This window comes from Athene cunicularia (genome assembly GCF_003259725.1).
Source record: "Athene cunicularia isolate RWA chromosome 11 unlocalized genomic scaffold, athCun1 chr11_part1, whole genome shotgun sequence".
In the NCBI taxonomy this organism is placed as follows: domain Eukaryota; kingdom Metazoa; phylum Chordata; class Aves; order Strigiformes; family Strigidae; genus Athene; species Athene cunicularia.
In genome coordinates this window covers 19,044,536-19,062,691 of record NW_020799113.1, presented here as the reverse complement: position 1 = coordinate 19,062,691, position 18,156 = coordinate 19,044,536, and the positions used below count along the sequence as shown (strand labels likewise).

At 46.6% G+C, this 18,156-nt stretch overlaps 1 protein-coding gene across 6 annotated transcripts in view; it reads right to left on the bottom strand.

Annotated features, from left to right (window-relative positions):
- PLEKHG4 (pleckstrin homology and RhoGEF domain containing G4) overlaps window positions 1-18,156 on the bottom strand; it is a 92,044-nt gene that overhangs the window by 40,117 nt on the left and 33,771 nt on the right. For all 6 annotated transcript variants that reach the window (XR_003399206.1, XM_026856675.1, XM_026856677.1 and 3 more), the window contains exons 5-10: window positions 16,370-16,493; window positions 15,173-15,266; window positions 8,421-8,507; window positions 6,494-6,610; window positions 3,678-3,776; window positions 2,506-2,654 (exon numbers count right to left, since the gene is read on the bottom strand). Coding sequence is in view for 5 of the 6 variants with exons in the window: in XM_026856675.1 (XP_026712476.1) it covers window positions 2,506-2,654; window positions 3,678-3,776; window positions 6,494-6,610; window positions 8,421-8,507; window positions 15,173-15,266; window positions 16,370-16,493 (670 nt within the window). In the remaining variant the exon portion in view is untranslated. The remainder of the gene's footprint in view (window positions 1-2,505; window positions 2,655-3,677; window positions 3,777-6,493; window positions 6,611-8,420; window positions 8,508-15,172; window positions 15,267-16,369; window positions 16,494-18,156) is intronic.

The following is an 18,156-nucleotide window of genomic DNA, read 5'->3' as shown; positions in this document are numbered from 1 at the left end:
GCAAAACATATCCCCTGCAAAAAAAGCAAGTCAATCTCTTGCTTGTTTAATCCCAAGGTGACAGTGCAGCTGGGCTTACTTTCTTTATGCCTCTTAAGAAAATCGCATGTTTTTACCTTTAGCTCTGCACTTTTGGTTGGCATATTTTAATTAAGTGGAGCTGAGTCCAGGAAACTGCTCATAAATTTTCTTCCTCTATTTATATGCAACTCTTGCACATTTTCAGTTACTTGATCACAGCTGGTATCAACTTCTGACCAAGAAGTCTTGGCAGTCATGACCCTCTGCTTGATCAGGCTTTTGCACCACAGGAGAGAAGATAAAACAGTGGGACACACAATTAACACAAGAGCCAAAAGGTGGCTCAGAAGGGTAAAGCCATTTGACTTGCTTTTGTAAATAATTTGATTTCAAGTATTGGGAGAGTAGGTGTAGAATTAAAGACTGTTAAGCATTGATCAAGATGTTACAATTAAAAATTCAGAAAAGCAGTACAACAGGCCCTGATGAGTGCACAGACACAACCAGTCCTGTTCCATTTTCACACATCACCAGTCAAAAATCTAGTACTGGGCCCACACAGATCAACAGCCACTTCATGCTAGTTTAGTAGGCCAACTACAATATTTTGTCTCTACCCTGCTTTGATCCTACCTGTTAAAGAAGCCTTTGAAAATTATAACCATAGGAGTCTTTATAGGGTTAGCAGAACTCAGAACTTTTAGTATCTGCACACTGGTTTGGAGAGAAGGAGCAAGTACAGAGCCATGGAGGCTCCACCAACAGTGCCTCAGAGTTCTCTGGCCAAGTTATAGAGCTTCTTCCCCATTTAAAATGATCATGAAAGAGGGAAGAGTTGACTTCCTTAGTCCTCTGCCCCGAGTTACATGACGAGCAAGCATTTCCTCAATTAAAATAGTGCATGGATTTTAGTTTCTGCAACTACTCCACAAGCTAGAAGAGAAGTAACTTTCTCCCACTATATTCATTTACACTCCTCAGGCTAGAGACAGTCACATATATTTTACCTGGAGCATACACTCTCCATTCATACCAGCAAGCAACAAATATAATTTCAGTCAGAGAACATGCTACACATCCTTGGCACCCAGACACTGTGCAGACAAAGAATTGTGTGTGTATCCCCTGCCCCTGCCCTTGCTAAAATAATTAAAGCAGTAAATTATCCTTAGGGGCTCTGTCAGATCAGGTTTCAAAGTTGATCATTTCCCTGCAGAAGAACACAGGCCCAGCTTAAAACCAAGACAAAACATAAAAAGCATGCACATCCATTCTCCTAGGACTCTAAAGTTGCTGTGTGCTGCTTAAAAAAACCCCAAAACAACCCATATCATCTGTGCTTCTCACATCATGGCAGAATAAAAAGGCTATACTGTACTAATTATTCCCAAAATTGCATCAGGAGTACTTCACTAGTTCAGCAAGAGAACTGTGTCTGCACAGCTGGCCAGAGCTGCTGACAGGAGTCAGAGCAAGCAGGGAAAAGAAACAGTTACACCTGTCCCCACACTCCCTCTCACTCAGCACCAAAATGCTGACCCCCATCTCCCAGTGACAGGCAGCAACTTGCACTGTCATCCATTTGCTGAATTTTCAAAGAGAAACATAGTTCTTTTCCCATGTTTGGCTGGGATAAACCTGCAAGCTATTTTGTTATCTTCTCTCTGTTCCCTCCCTTAAAACCTCCCAGCTTGTGATGGCAACAGGGAGTTTAACCAGGGCAAGGCTGCGGTTGTGTGGAGGCATTCCACGCCGCCTTGCCATCCGCTACGCCCTTGTCTGCACCCACATGCCAGCATTTATCTCCCACTCTGGCTGGAAGCCCCTGGGTGCAAGGGCTGTCTTTCTACCTTGCTGTTTGCACAGCACATAGCAGAGAGGCCTTCACACGCTGATAGGCTTCAGGTGTTTTAACAGTACAAACAGGAGTTGTGCAATGCCCTGGGGATTTCAAACAGCTGGTGTCTCTCAGCCCCTGCTTCTCATACCAATTCTGCAAATGGGCAGTGAATATTTGTTTGTGCAAACCGTACCAATGTGCGAGGAGATCAGAGCTTGCTTCAGCTAGAAAGCATTCCTCACAGTTAAGGTCCTTGGAAATCCCCTTGCATAAGGAGTGCCTTGGCAAATCACACGGCGATAATGCCCTGGACCTAAACATTCATCACTGACATTGTGAATTAAGGCTTGTGTTTTGGAGGTGCACAAAATATCCAGCCCACTCTCCCCTACAGAAGAAAAGTCTGATTTGGCTTGGAAAAGGAACTTCAACCATCTAAATGAATCCACCCAGACAAGTTTTTGGACTGGGGAAGAGGCAGCCAGCATAAAATTCATTACACTTTCCACCTTTGCTGTTTTCAACAAAAGGCCTTGCTATACGAAGCTGCTCTCTAGCTCGCAGCAACAATGGATCATCTCACAGAGCCTCTCAGTACCTGCTTTTTGCCCATCTCCATCTCTTCTTCCACTCTTGGGACTCACCTGTAGTCACGGGTAAGGGTGACACAAGATTCCTCTTTCTTCAGTCTGGCCAGGAGCGCTCCACCCTCCAGCTGCAGCCTGACCAGCCGTGCATCTTCAAGAACGTTCTTCATCAACTGTCTGTAATTTCTCAGCAGCACAGCTGCCTCCTGGAGGGATTGCAAGAGTGAGATGAGCAGTTACTGCAACCTACACGTAATGAGGGAACAGGCAAAAAGCAGCGCCCAATCCAAAACACACACACCCCAGATCTCACCTTGGCCCACCCTAGGAAAGAGGGAGGTTGATTCCCACAGCTGCTTCCCTCAAGCCTGCCAAGTTCAAAGTGATAAAGAGTGCTCCTTACACTCTTCATACTTTCCTCATCAGGCTAAAATTGAAACCTAATTCCTATCATTGTCCATACTCCATTTGCTAGGCATAGAAAGAATAAGCTTCCCAGCCTCACTTTTCACTCACAGCTAGTTCCTACTGTTCTTCGAGCCTGAACCTGCACAGCTCCAAGTAGCGGGACAAGATGTCCATGAAGGTGTGTGGCTGCATATCCAGAATGGGGATGTACACCCCAGAAGGACCACTATATCTGCCATCATTCTACTGCTGGGACCCTCAGTGCAGAGCTGTCAGCAACTTCCTATAATATAATGCTGGCAGCAACACAGGCTCAGTCTTTGTACCCTCCAAACTTCTCTTCTGGAGGCAGCAAAGCTGGAACCACAGCACAGCTTCGGCCTGGTGAACACAGTCTGTGTTGTCACCCAACTTTACTCCAGGCCATTCAAGCCAACCTGGTGTGGCACAGACTGAAGCAGCTGCTCAGGACTAGAGACACCAAAGCTAGGACCAGCTACGGAGCTGTGGAGCTGCTAGGAATGCACTCCAATGCTGGAGCAAGCACCCACCAGCAACAAGCACTGCTGAGGAAGAGGTCTCCTGGGTGACACCAAGGGATCAGAGAAACAGCTTCTACACCCAGTGGAGCCTCTACCACTTCATTTGGATTAGCTTCTACTAGTCCCACTGTCCTGACAGCTCCGCAGTGACACAAGCACACTGAATACCCTGCTACAACAACTTGCAAATTCAAAGCTACAATTTTTCTGTAGCTATCCAGCCTCCTGCTCTCTTCTGTCTCAGGCCCACCTCTGATACAAGGTGAGGGACATGCCTACCTCAGATCTATCTGGTAATTTTCCAGGTTCCACTTTATGAATAGCTCCTTGGAGGAAGGCACAAGCACCTTGGCATCCTTGTAGCAGGTGTTCCAGCTTCTACAAGAAGAAAGGACCAAGGCAGAGATTATCATTTCATGTCTTTTTCAGCTTGAAGGAGGTTAAAAGTACAGAAATCAGGAGAGGATCAAACACATTAATCCAAGGGTTCAATTCAGTGAAGGTGTATTAGCAAAGCCATCAGAAAGCTTTAGATGCATCATGCTATACCAAGGCCTCTATGCAGACCTTACAAACTTACATACTCATGGCTCATACGGGTCATGCTTTACAGGGAAAAAAAATTAGTCCACTTATGTCCCAAATTGTTCTACTATTAGAATTTCATGTAACTTCCCACTAAGATGAATCACTATGCATGAATTTTGGAGGAACAGCACATAGAACAAGTATTTGGAATTTATCTACTTTACATAATTTCTCTTCATATTAAAAGTAGTGTAAATTAAAGATTAGGAAATCAGAAAGCTTCCACAATTAAGCACCCTAAACTACCAATGAATTTGAAATCCCTCCTCTCTTTGTGGGGGAACAGAAAAAACTCCTCAACCCCCCCCCCCCCCCCCCCCCCCCATTTCACAGGGGTTCATGAGACAGTACTTTTTAGAAAAGTCAGTGATATAAAGCCAAAATACTGTCAGATGCCACCCTCTAGCCACTGAAATCAGAGAAGGGAGAAACAACGATTCCAAAACAGCCATGCTCAAAACAAAAAAGCAGCTGTTTGAATCTTTACTGAGTTGAATTCCTCCTCCCTGGAGTGCTGGAACAGCCCCAGCAGTGACAGATTAGCAAGCAGGATGCAGGTGAGATCACCCAGACAGGAAATGAATGCTGTTTGCCACATAGCTGCAGATCTAAAGGGGTTGAGCATACGGGTCATTATCACACATGGTACATCGTATAAATAGGCAATCCATACAGATTGATTCCTACACTTACTCCCTCTGGTAACATTTTGCATGTTAAGATGCAAGACACAAACAAGAAGTAGTCTGATATCATGCTCTTTCCTTCAAGAATTATCCTTCCGCACAGAGCGCCTCAACTTGCAAGCTTTTCTCAATTCTGTTCAGAAAACTAATTCACAGCCTCTTGCAAAGCTTCTCTGCTTCCTCACTGCCAAATAAATCTCGAATTCTCAAATTCAGTTCTAGGCACCAAGACCACGCTTCTGTACCTCTACTGCATCAGCACAGGTTCATGCAAGTACTTTTAGCTGTTAATTTTAAAAATATGTTCTAAAATAAGTTAAGTTAGGCTTAACATTTGGCACATGCTAACTGCTGAAGCTTGCCACCAGCAACACAGTGGTATTATCAATGATATCTTGACCTACTTCAAATGCTGCCATGTGCCAGAGAGCACTCTGGGCCATGAGGTCAGAGCCAAAAGACCACTGAATCTTTTGGAAGCAGAGGTGACCAGAGTGAAGGAAACACTCACCAGGGTGAGCAGTATGAAGACAGCCAGTTTGCATGCAGAGTTACAGATTTCATCCTGTCTAGTCTCAGTGTGCCAATGCAGCTTATAAAGATTCAACATGCACATGATCCACAGGACTTATGCTCCCTCCACAGCATAAGTGTACACGTGTGGGTATTGGTGCCACAGATGCTACTTTTGCAGTTCTGGCAGTCTGCACATACCCTGCTGCATGGCCAGCAACACTGGCAGTCCTGCCACAGATCATTGGTGCGTGCTGCACTGGTGCCTGCAGCACACTCTGCCAGGGCTACCTTCCTTACAAACTTTGGATGCTGCAGTTTCAGCCCTTCTACCTCTGAGGCTTAACCTGGACCAGGTCAAACATTTCTACAGAGTGGTCAGCCTCCCTGCACCCTGGGCTGGCTCTAATCCAACATCTGGGTACAGTTCACTGTAGATCCCTTGGGCCACAGTTTTTCTGGAGAAAAGCACAAAGGTCAGACAGACTCATGGTAGCAAGGTGTACTCAAAGCAGTCAAACAGGGAGAAGGAACATAGTGCTAGTACTGCCTCCTGCTGTTACCCTGGCCCTAAATCTCAGTGAATGGAATCTGCATGGGGAAGCTTTCGCTTGCTCACCTTGTATGGCCAGCTCCCCCTGGATTAACCTTTGCTGTATTTTTAGTTTAGATGCTTTCTAAAGAGTTCTTAATGACAACTTTGGTAAATAAGTCAACTACATCTAAAGGAGGAAAAAGATGTTCCTAGAAATATGTGAACTAGTTATCAGGAACTTCCAAGTTTCACTCCTGCAAGGACTGCAGCTTTTACTGGAGCTCTTAGGTTGGTCTGGGGAACTTGCTCCAAAACCAACAAGATCTAACTATTTTTATTATGCACAAGTTCCTGACTGTTACTTCAATGGCAACATGAAACTAACATCTCCTGAGATTGGTTTAAGAAGTATCTGCCTTTAAGCCTCCAAATATAACAGAAGTGCCACTGTATATCGCAACAAAACAGGATTCCGTTTCAGATTTGACCATATTTTGAAGGGAAGGAAGAATTAATGTAATTCAAACAGATGAGTTAAACTAAAATGTTACTTCCTGCAGTCATGCCAATAGGCCACAGTGTGCATCCATTTTATGAAAACAGTATTAGTATTCTTTTGATAACAGAAATTCATTCACATACATTAGCTATTACAGGAACCATTATTTTTTAATGCTTGTAGGTTCAGCTGTTGACAGGCTCCTCTTGCTTCAGCTCTATTACCATGTCATTTCTTCTCTCGGATACCAAAGAATCCAGGACATGCTACTCACCATGCGGAAGCTTAACCAGTCCCGGTGGCAATAAGGGAAGGTCCCATCCAGTTCTAGAGGCAGCTGTGAGCTGTCTATGTGCTTATGGAGGGATTTCATGGAGGTGAGAAGTTCAAACTGCACAGGAATAGAAGAAATAAAAGCACATTTGCATTAAGGTGTGAGTATTAGAGGAAGAAGGGGGGAAGTTAATGAAAGACAGTATCCTTTATTTCTTTATTAATCTTGCATAGAAACAAGGCACACAGTGTATAACTGCAACATGACTACAATATGAAAGAAAAAAACCCCAACAAATCTTAGAGCAGCTTGCTGTACAGCTTAGTGGGTGAACCCTGAGGGAATGCAGGCCACAACACGCTGTTTCACCAAGCAGAACATCTGTGATGGAAGTCTGTGATGGAAGTCTGGCAGCAGCCAGCCCTCTCCAGAGCCAGTACCTCTTAGTATAAGCAGAGCAACTCCCTCACACGTTCCCACATCGTGCTGCAATTTGCACTTGTTTGGAGAGTCTGAGAGGTTAAATCCAGCCCCCAGCTTCCCATCTCACTTCCTGGAAAAAACAGTCTAACGGACTCACCTCTGCCCTACCCTCAACTCTCCACTCATCACAGCAGCTATTTGCTCCAAGTGTTTCCTGGATCTTGACACAGATATCCTACAGACTGGCAGAAGACAAGTTCTCAGAGCATTTTTATACTCAGAGAAACAGACAACTGCTCCTGCAGGTACATGGAAGCCAGCCCAGACACAGAAACTCAGGTGCAGACATTTAATCCCCCCAACACACATTGTGAAGTTTCCACCTCCTCCCAAAATAGCGATGATGCTTCTGATTCCTCCTGCATGCCTGTGCCTTTATTAGCCTTTGCTCTGTTCCCTCCTACACACTTTGGATTTGTTCAATGTGTTTAATGTCTTCTGTTAGCTCTCCTTGAATGCACACACCTGCAGCCCCCTTCCTGACTTCAAATTCTTCCACATGAGGGCTATGAGGAAAGGGTCTAACAGCATTTGTTATTCCTTAGCCTTTTGGAGCAGCACACCACACACACAGCAAACCTGATGCTATTCACAATGTCTTTATTCACAGGAGCCAAAAGGGAGGTCGTGGCCCACTCTGAAGTCTACAGGGTTTTGGCAGGCACAGAATTTCAGTCCACTCTTGTAGGTTGTAACAGTCTTAAAGCAGAGGGAGATGACTAAGATGCAGTCTGATACTCTTCATCCACCACAGAGTGGCTGGGAGCCTACATTTCTCATACCAAGGCAGATTTACTTCTAGTGGGGGTGTTCAGTGATGCTGTGATGATTTTCCCTCCTCCATTAGCACCTCCTGTTAATCTTCCCAGACACTTCAGCTGCAAAGGGAACCTCACACACATACTCATCTCCTCTTCCCCCTCTTCCAGAAGTCTCTCAGCCACTGACAGCAACAGTTATGACAAGAGGAAACATGAGATATGCAAAATCTAGGGAAGCAACAAGTACCTTCAACAGATGGAGTGCGGGATTTAGCCTAACGTGATCTCTTCCTGACCAAGGATTTCCCCCCTTGTTAACAGCAGAATGTGAAAATCATCTCTATGACTGTTGGGTGTGGAGGCCCCCTCCATACAGCTATCCATGGTCTCAACAAACCTCCTGTGTTTTGAGGGCCCCAGTAGACTGACATAATTATGGCACAAATGTCACTGATGGACTCAGCAATAAACAGAGCATGACAGAGATCTGTTCAGCTCACAAACTTTACAACCCTATAAATACCACACCCATAAGAGACCACAAGCATAAAATACAGAGAACAACTACAGAGGTATGTTTATTCTCACATGAAACATCAGTGGACAGAGAACTTGCTGTTTGGAGAGTTAAATACAGGCTATCAGGAGCTCCCCAGCAGCCCCTGGATGAATGGTTCCATTACCTGTCCTGCTGGTGGCTTCTCCATCCGAAAGGTCAGATCTCTTTCAACCAGAAGCAGTACTCCATGAATGCAATGAGGATCTATGTCCTACAACAGAACAGAGCGCAGATCCATTACCAACCTGCCTGGGATGCTAAAGAGAATGTACCACACCAGGTTTGTACAGGAGATAGCAATTTATTCTTCAAAGGTATTGATAAAGCCTGAAAGGTAGACACCAGGTATAGGGAAGGCCATTCTACAGAGCACCAAGGCTGTATCCTTCAGACCAACTAGTCCTGCAGTATTTAAGGAAGCAATGAAAGAGGTCAGGTCTTGGCTGTACTAAAAAAACCTCTGCCTTCTACAGACGGAAATGTGTCAGGAGGTAAAAAAAAAACCACCACCACCCACCAACAAAACCTACTATGTTCAATGTCAAAGTTTTTTCTTGATAATTTTTCTGGTCACTTCTCCTAACTGAAAGGAAGTTTTTTTCTCCTCCACAGTGCCAAAAACATCATCTTGTCTTTACTTACTGCCAACTCACAATCAAGGACTTGCATCCTGTTGCTACTGTTAATCCAACAGAAATTCCAAATACAATGGATGTCTGGCTGCTGTAGTTCAAACTGTGTGATCTGGGAGCAGCTCTCCCATTATAGAAGCACTCTACAGGGAAGTGAGAAACAGGCACAAAGAGAGACAGCAGGAAGAGGGAAATGTAGCAGAAAGATCCAAACCATGGAGACAGGGCCCACTATATACATGATGCCTGGACCAGGAGAGCAAAGAGAACTGTCTGTCATTCCACATGGTTAAAAAGAAGAGCCATTCCATCTAGATGTCTCCTAGATGGTCTTTGTCTCTGGAAACATCTCTTACACTGTCAAGCAACAAATCTTTTCTGGTATTGCTCAAGCTGCAAGGAACCTGCCACACAACAAGCCATGACAGCAGGGGAACTCTGTTTAAATAAATAGCTCCGGCAGTGTTTAGGGTTAAATACCCGACACTAGCAGCAGAGCCAGTACAGAGGCAAGAGGACCAGCAGATACTGAGCTGCTTAACCTGACACTGGGCCCAGTGCAGCAATTAAGAAACAATACCAATACAAGCAGACCCAATTCTGCAAGTGAAAGCAGCAGCAGAGATTCCAGAGCAGAGGAAAAGACTTTTCTCTCATCTAGTCCTAAAACAGGATCCTTTTGAACAGGCAGGAAAAAAAATCCCAACTGAAACACCTTCCAAAACCATGCGAGGTTAAGTCTTCTCAGAGCAGCTTCTCCAAAGCAAATTATTAACGCTTTCACTGTTACTCAAACAGTGATCAAAAGGCCAAAAATAATTTATTGCATAATTAGGCTGTATTAGGTAAATACTGGAGCTCATCTAAAGAGAGGATGGGGAGGTATTACAGCCATATCAGCAACTCTGAATTTGTCTGCTAGGAAGTACTGAAGGATGAAGACTAGCCACAGTTTCAAGACAGATCATGGCACTAAAAAGTTGTTCTTTCCCAACCCCTCTTCCCTCCAATAGTCATGAGATGTGCAATCTGAGTGAGGGATAAAGGTAGTGATGGTGTAACACAAGGTTACAACAGTCAAACCACTCGCTCATTACTCCTGAAAATAGAAACTGAAAAACAATTCACAAATAAAGCTGTGAGGGGAGAAGTTCAGGGTTTTCCAACCCAAGAAGCAGTAATACCTCCAGAGAAATCAAGTATTTTTTTGCCATATTTTTGTCTTTAAACAGCTGAAGATAAGTAAGTCTCATCTAGCACTGATGGAGCAATCCAAACTGACTAAAGCAGTTTACAGGAGCGCCTCAGGAGACAGGCAGAGCTGGAAGCAGCAAGACGCTACTTGAGGAAGATTTCCTGCAGCTTTCTGCAATCTCTTACCACCTTTGCTAAGAAAACCAGCTAACTGGAAGCAAAGAAAAAGAGTCACACACATGTAAGTGAACTCCTCACCTTCCAAAAAAAGTCAGTGGGGACAGTATAGAATAGAGGGGCATCAACAGGAGCTTGGAAAGCACCATGTAAACACCCATCCTTTTAATATTCTTCTTTAAAAAACAGAATTAGATATTTTCTTAGATCTTTCTCAGACTGAAGTTTCAAACAGTATTCTGGCTTCCTGACCCAGCAGAAGCCCATGGCCAGACTTAACACTGGCACAGTTTGAAACACAGGCTGCCAGGAATGCCTGTGCAGATGGGAGAGTCCCCAGGTACCATGGCCAATCTCAAAGTGACCACTTGTAATGGAGTAATAGGAGTTCTCTGGTCTTTAACATCCAACCAAGGTCCTTCATACTTCCACAGTAACAGGGCATGCAAATATACCTCTTGAACACAAAGCTCTGTGCACAACTTTTCTGCTTTCAATGGCCACTGTACTACCTCTTTGCCTTCAGGAACAGACTTTTCCCTTCCCAACCCACACAGAGATGCAGCAGAGTACAGGATTAAGTGTTCACACTGATGCAAAATCTAAAAGAATCTCACTCTTAAAGACTCAGGTAGCGGGAAATCCCAGATACCTGTTCACTGAAGGCCAGCACAAGCATTCCATGTATGTACACACCCTGCCTGCTCACCAACCAGCACTACTGAGCAGTAAAGTTCCTCTGAACAGGTCCCACAGCACAGAGCTTACTGGTGACAACCTGTGACCAAACATCACAGCAGCATTTACCTCTGCAAAAATCCTTGCTCCAAAGCATCATTACGCAGCTTCCCACAGGATCAAGCGTGATCTATTCTTGCAGCATGTATGCACTGCACGTTTCTCTTCTCCGTGCAGAGCTGCCAGAGTTCCTCCTTGCTCCTTCCAGAGTTAGCTCTGCTGCAACGCTTTCTGCCCCTGCTCCCAGTGCTGTCTGGGACAGAAGGATTTCCCAGTCACCCATAGTCTAAAAAGGAAGAAGGAAGAAAGTCTTGCAGAACACAACTCCCCCTACCCTGAAGGCAGAGAGGGTGAGAAGCTTTCACTACTTTTCAAGGTGGCTATTAGACAGCAGTCTCCCAGTGTTGTAGGGAAAGCTACCTGCTAGCACCAGAAGTTATCTATTAGCACTTAAAAAGTCTGTTCACACATTTCTTCTGGAAGGATGGAAGAGTGAAGTATTTCCTCAGACTGACAGATCTTGAACCAGAAACCTGTGGGATCCGAGCTCCCTCCTTAGGGAGGTTCTCTAGGGTTAACAGATCCAAGCACTGCAGCAAGAAGGGACTCTGCACTAGGGCATCCGATCTGTGCTTACCTACTGTGAGGCAGCATTCCTCACTGCTCGGGGGAAAAAATCTCCATTCAAAATTGAACAAGCAACACTGGATCTCAACACTGAACAGATTCTACACACATTATCATAGCAGGCTTCACAAAAGCCATGTAAATATCATCCTGTTGAAGTAAAGAGCAGAACAGCAGAGAAAGAAGCTCCAAAAGACAGTCTGCCAGAGGTAAGAGATGCTGGGAGATGTGTCAGGAACGTTCAGAAACGACCCCAAGGAGATGATCTGTTCTGTGACCTTTGAGGAATAGCATACAGTCTGTGCTTCTGCATCCACTGGCCAGCAAACGTTGCTACGCTCTAGAAAGCTCAGCTTGCCTCACTGTCGTTACAGGCAGTTTTCTGTATTTCTCTGTCCTTGTTTCAGAGCAGATGAGAGTACTGCCATGGGATCAGAGGCAAACACTAAGGATATCCAAAAGGCTCAGAGGAGCCAGGGGATTATTCCTGTGCCATAACCAGATGATGAGCTAGCTGAACAGGTCCCGTTTATAGAGTCTGCAGAAGAGTCAGGGTAAGGATCCAAAAACAAGCAGAGTAATCAAGCCTCTGTCAGTCACTGTTACCTGGAGCACACACTCAACTCCAGCAGCACATTAATCCCTGTTAACTAACTGTTGCACCACCCTGATAACAAGCTGCTCAGAGCCAAACAGCCCTCACAGCAGGTTACAGAGGCACTGCAAAGAGCTCGCCTCACCAACACCACGTCTAGTTTCACAGGGTAGGAAATTTAAGGTTAGCATGGCTTTATTCCTGGCATGCTTGTATGAGACTGAGAACTCAAAAAGCACATTGTGTCTCAATGCATTGCTGATTTCCAAATCATTCCATTAAGACAACTGTGCAACCATGGGCAACAAAGTACTCAAAATCTTTAGCAAGCCCACTGCCGTGTGGGCACAGCATAAAAGAGAAGGTAACTTGTTTGTTGCCTCTGCAGAGCCAAGCAGGGCACCAGATTACTCCCTCATCACAGAGAAGGGGCATGTTGATAGAGTTCACAGCTCCACCCAGCCCAGGAAGCAGGAGGACAGACCTCTGACTCAGCCCCAACCCTCAGATGTGGCACTGAAGCACGTAAACCAGAGACACCAACTTCATTAAAACATTAATCATAGAATGGTTTGGGTTGGAAGGGACCTTAAAGATCATCCAGTCCCAACCCCCCCTGCCACAGGCAGGGACACCTTCCACTAGCCCAAGTTGACCAAAGCCCCGTCCAACCTGGCCTTGAACCCTTCCAGGGAGGGGGCAGCCACAGCTTCTCTGAGAAACCTGTGCCAGGGCCTCATCACCCTCACAGTGAAGAAATTCTTCATTAAATCTAATCTAAACCTCCCCTCTTTCAGTTTCAAACTGTTGCCCCCTGCTGCCACCACCTCAAAAGACAGTACAGCCAGCATGGCCTCTCCAGCACAGCCAACCCCTGACAGCACCCCTGGGCAGTGGCAGCCCCCCAGGCAACCATGTGGCAATGGACCAGGGCACCTCCCCATGTGGTCTGGACATCTCCCTGGCCACCAATGTCCACACGGAGGAGGACGCTGGCCAGGGTCACAACATCTTCCTGGCCATCGAGGTCCCCATGGAGAAGGACTCCTTGCCAGTGTTTGACATCTCCCTAGCAAGTGAAGTCATCTCCCTCTGCCCTCCATGTCCAAGCCTCCAGGGACCCTGTGGGGATTCCAGCTGGCAACATTGTGCTGCCTGGGGTGCTTCTGGAAGAGGCCAGGGGGAGCTTGGATTGCTCCCTGGGGACAGTGGGGACCAGCCAGCACTATCCCAGCAGTGTCCCAAAGCCCAGGGACAGCAGAGAATCAGGATGAGGCCTGAGGAGCCACAGCAGGATGCGAGGACACTCCTGCCACTACCCCAGGGCAGCGTGGCCCAGCACCACATCAGGCTGGAAAAGCATGGGAAACAGCAGCGCAATGGCTCCTGGTGGCAAGCGCAAGGCCCCTGCAGCCAGTGCTGGGACAGGAAGGAGGGATTATGCTGTTGTAGGGATTGGGAGGTTCTGGGGAGGGTGGGAGTGGGGGTTCTGATAATCATCTATCTTTTCATGATCGTTTTGTTCTTTATTTTTCATTAAAAGCCCTTTATCCAGACCCCCTCTATGCCTTCGTGGGATGGGGGGAGCACAGGGGGCAGCGGGAAATGCACCCAAGAGGTGCAAAAGCATCGCTGTGCCCTAGAACAGACCCATCAAGCCCCAAAGGGCACTGAACTGTCCCCAGGGCTGAGGCAGCACCAGCAGTGCAGGCAATCACAGAGTGGGACTCCCCTGTCCCTTCCCCAGGGGAAGCAGCCCTTTGGCGGGGCAGCCAGGACAGATGGCTCTCTGCAGGACTCACAGACATGGCCCCGTGCAGAAAGCAGCTCTGAGCCCCACAACCCTGGGCACCACCCTCCCACCCTGGGGCTTTCAAGGGCTGCTGTACCTGCTCCCAGCCACCCCACCCTGTTGCCAGGCACCCACTGCAGCCCCACAGGTGGCTCCTCCAGGCTGCCCCAAGCCAGTAGCCAACAGGGGCAAGAAGCTACAGGCTCTGCCTGCCCTCAGCAAGAGGGAAGAACCTTGTGGGGCACCACAGCTCAGGCCTCCTCACACAGCTCCAGGCAGATGACATTCATGTCTCTTCCCTCCTCCACTCAGGCCACCACTCCAGCAAGCAAGGCCACTGCAGCAGTCGGCCACCACTTGCCCTTGGAGAATCCATGCTGGCTGTCTCTAAAGGGGTGCAGTGGCTCTGTTGCCCTGTTCCAGTTTGCAGAGTTTGAGTCCTAAGAGACTTAAGCTCTGATTTAAAAGGAACACCTGCTTAAACAAGATTAGTCACAGCTACAACCCAGCATCTCCTTGGCTTTCTAACAGCAGCAGATAGCTCCTATCTGGGAGTGGGGGAAACACAACCCATTTGCTTTCCAAGTGACTTATATGAAAGCCTTTGACCTGAAGCAATATAGAGTTACAGCACATCCGATTCCAATCATTCACTGACAGCCACATCAACAGCTGCATGGGCTCTTCCACCTGGCATGACAAGCAGCATCCTTCCCTCCTCTCAGTAGCAGGCAGAGGCCCCTCTTCCTCTCTTCTCTGTGGTGGGCAAAAATCCCTGCATATCTCACACAGCCTCTCTGTGCCGGGGACAACAGCTCTGAGCACACAATAATTCATGACTGACTTGGGTACGTGCTGTTCTCAGCACAGAGAGGGAACCAAATTTGGAGGGGTGGGGAGGGGTGTTCTCCCCTAACTCAGACTGGCTTAGGTGTTCTGCTTTGTCTGCAGTCTGGCAAGTCCAGGTCATTCTCCTAAAACAGGGCCGGGTACATAACTCCACCTACCAAAGCCAACTGAAAGCCAGGTGGCAGATGGAGACATAAGCAGCAGATGGAGATGTAACATGCAACCAAGATGACAAGCCAACTAGTGCTCCTTTGCCCAAGCTCAAGGCTCACCTGCAATATGCTGAATGCCTTGAAGAGAGCAGGAACTGGTGAACAGCGACGAGCATCCACAAGAACAGTCAGACCCAAAGCCTGACATTCTGGTCTGCAAGAACAGAGAAAAAGAGGTCATGTTTGACAGCAATGCAAATCAACAAAACTCTGGAAACTGAGCCCATAGTCATGAAAAGATGAAAAAAACCCACTACATTACAGCTCTGTGAGGACACTGTCCACCTTCCCCTAACCAAAATATATACATGAAAACCATCACCTGGATTACTAGTTTTTGCTATTTCCACCTGAACTTTCAATTTCTCCAATTCCTAGGACACATCTCACGGACACATCTCACTGACCGCAAAGGTGCAGATACCCACTTTGTATAATCCACACAGGAAAACCAGTCCTTCCTAATTGCATTCAGGGACAAGCTTGGCCTTAGCCACACTGCTTCCCAAGAACAGTCATTCTGGATTAGATCCAGCATCTATCTTGCCCAGAATCAGATTTGAAGGGAGAAGCATAACAACCAAAGCACAAATACCAGAAGCTTTCTCATGGATTAAGCCTGCTCCCTTTATCAATGGTTTAAAAGCCTCAAAACAATCACTGACAGGGAGTTAGCTTTACCTCTTATTATTTTAATCATCTAAAAGAAAAACAGTCTCAGTAGAGCCTGAGATGAGCTGGGGGGTAAGAATGTCACAGTGACAGGAAGAGTAATGCAGCAAACTCCAGCCTGCAAACTCCAAAAACTCAGCCAGACATCAAGGCAGATTTTCTCAACCCTTGCAGATCCTCCCTCCCTCTCAGCTTGGAGGCCTGGCCCTAAAATATCATGTCACAACTCTGTATCACAGAGCTGCTGCATGACTACCCCATCATAGCTCCCAAATCCCACTTTGAGCTAGTGAAGGATAGTAAGAATAGCCTGGATTCATGGCGATGCGTGAAAACCTTTGGTACATACCCAATTTTATCACACCACATGCACAAAGCACATACAGAATAATACAGCCAAAGTGCTTACTGAACATGAGCCCGTTCATCCTAGCAGGACATCCCCATCTGTACAGTTTCAGGACTTGTCTGGACCAGGTTCCTAGGCCAATAAAGTCAACCTGTTCCACTCACTGCCTTGGCTTTCACCCCCCTGAAAGGCAAACTGGACACGGGAGCAGCTGTCAGCCCAAGAGCATCACAAACCTTGGGATGCTATGCAAGTACAGAAGAAGGCGTACAAGCTCAGTGGTATTGCAGTGAGGGTTTAACCAGGCTGTGTTCCTTGTTGTTATTATGGCCACTGCACGTCCTGATTTATCTCTGGTACCTGTAAAAAGAGGTAGGGGGGGGAAAAGTCACACAAGGAAGTCAGAGCCTGGTTCCAGGTCAGTATGCCTCATACTCCCCTGCTACCACCCCCCTCACCTTCCTGGAAATGCTCCACAGATCTTGATATAGTGCATGCTGCAGATTGGGAGTGTGTTTATAGCCTACAGCAAAGTACCCAAATGCTGCTGCAGAGTGAAGTAGCTGAGCTCTGCTTTCCTTTTTCTTATGGTAGTGTCAAATTTGGACTCTTCTACCCAAGCTCACATTCTTCATAAAATACAGATGAAGTTGGCTAATGATAACACAACCTTGTGAGAAAAGCAAGAATCTCAAACTCAAATAATCTCATCTCCACTTACGTTACCATATTCACCCTGCTGTCAGACAAGAGAACGCAGACAGGATTGCAGAACAACATGTGCAACCTAATGAGACCAGACACGCACACTACAGGCTGATCCTAGCATGGAACCAGACATCTCCTGGGAGCAAAGCCCTGGAGCAGGAGCCCAGAGCTGCTCCTCAGAGCAGACAGCCCCGGAGCACACTCTTGCCTGCCCACAGCTCTGACAAGGGCAGAGTCAGTTCCAGGCTTTCATTAGCTTAGAGCTTGCTCAGTGCCTAGGGAATACATAAGGCACAGTATGGGCAGCACAGCTGAGTTGTGATACTTTGAGGAGGGAGAAATCCCTCTGCTTCAGTTAGCCAGAACAACAGTACTCTGCTCCCAGCTTTCCAAAAGTCCAGAGACATAGCTCATAACAGGAAACAAGCCTGCTCTATGAGTTCCTAAAAGTAAACAATCATCTGGCTTTAACCACAACATGCACCAAGAACTCTGAAGAGAAGGACATAACAGTGCCATTTCTGGAATCACATCCAGCCTCCTCTCCAGATGCAAAGGAGAGGTAAAGAGCAGGTAGACACCCCACTTTGGAGACCTAGAGCTGCCTCTGCCATTGGAAAGCAGGTAGTGCCCAGGGAGTCAGCCTGCTCAAAGCAACCAGCGCTCTGCACTCATGCATGGTCACCAGGCAGGTAAGTGACTGGGAGAACAGTAGGAACTACACCTCTGTTGCGTGACAAGTAATTCATAAGAACAGGAGCTGTTTCCTGTCATACAAATTGTATGAGAGAGAAGGGGGAAAAAAACCCAGGCACAAGACAAATCCAGAGGCTTAGAGAAAGCTATGTCTTTCTGTGTCTTCTGAACTTTATTGCTACCACAGGAGATACTGTCCTGGACCACCTCTCTTCCCATCCCAGGGACAGGCATGTGAGCTGACAGGTAAAACAGATACAGATGGATAGCCCCAAGCACAGAAAAATGTGGTGTGATCTCAATCTGTCACTAGGACGTGACTTGAGTAAGGGCCACAGACACAGATGGGCATCATTTAGAAGCAGGGCTTTCTCCTTCCCAGGGACCAGAACTGAGACACAGGCTTTCTCCTGCTAACAGCAGGAACAAAATCTTTCATCATCTGTGTGATTCAGGAGGAGTTTTATTACTCCTGAAATAATGTATTCTGGACACTATATAATCAAAGAGCTGGAGAGAAATTAGAAAAAGCTTATTAATATGCCTTGCTTCACAGGCTAAGGGGATCATCAGAAAACAAGCAAAAGCAAAGCACTCAGTTACTGGAAAAAATGGCTCA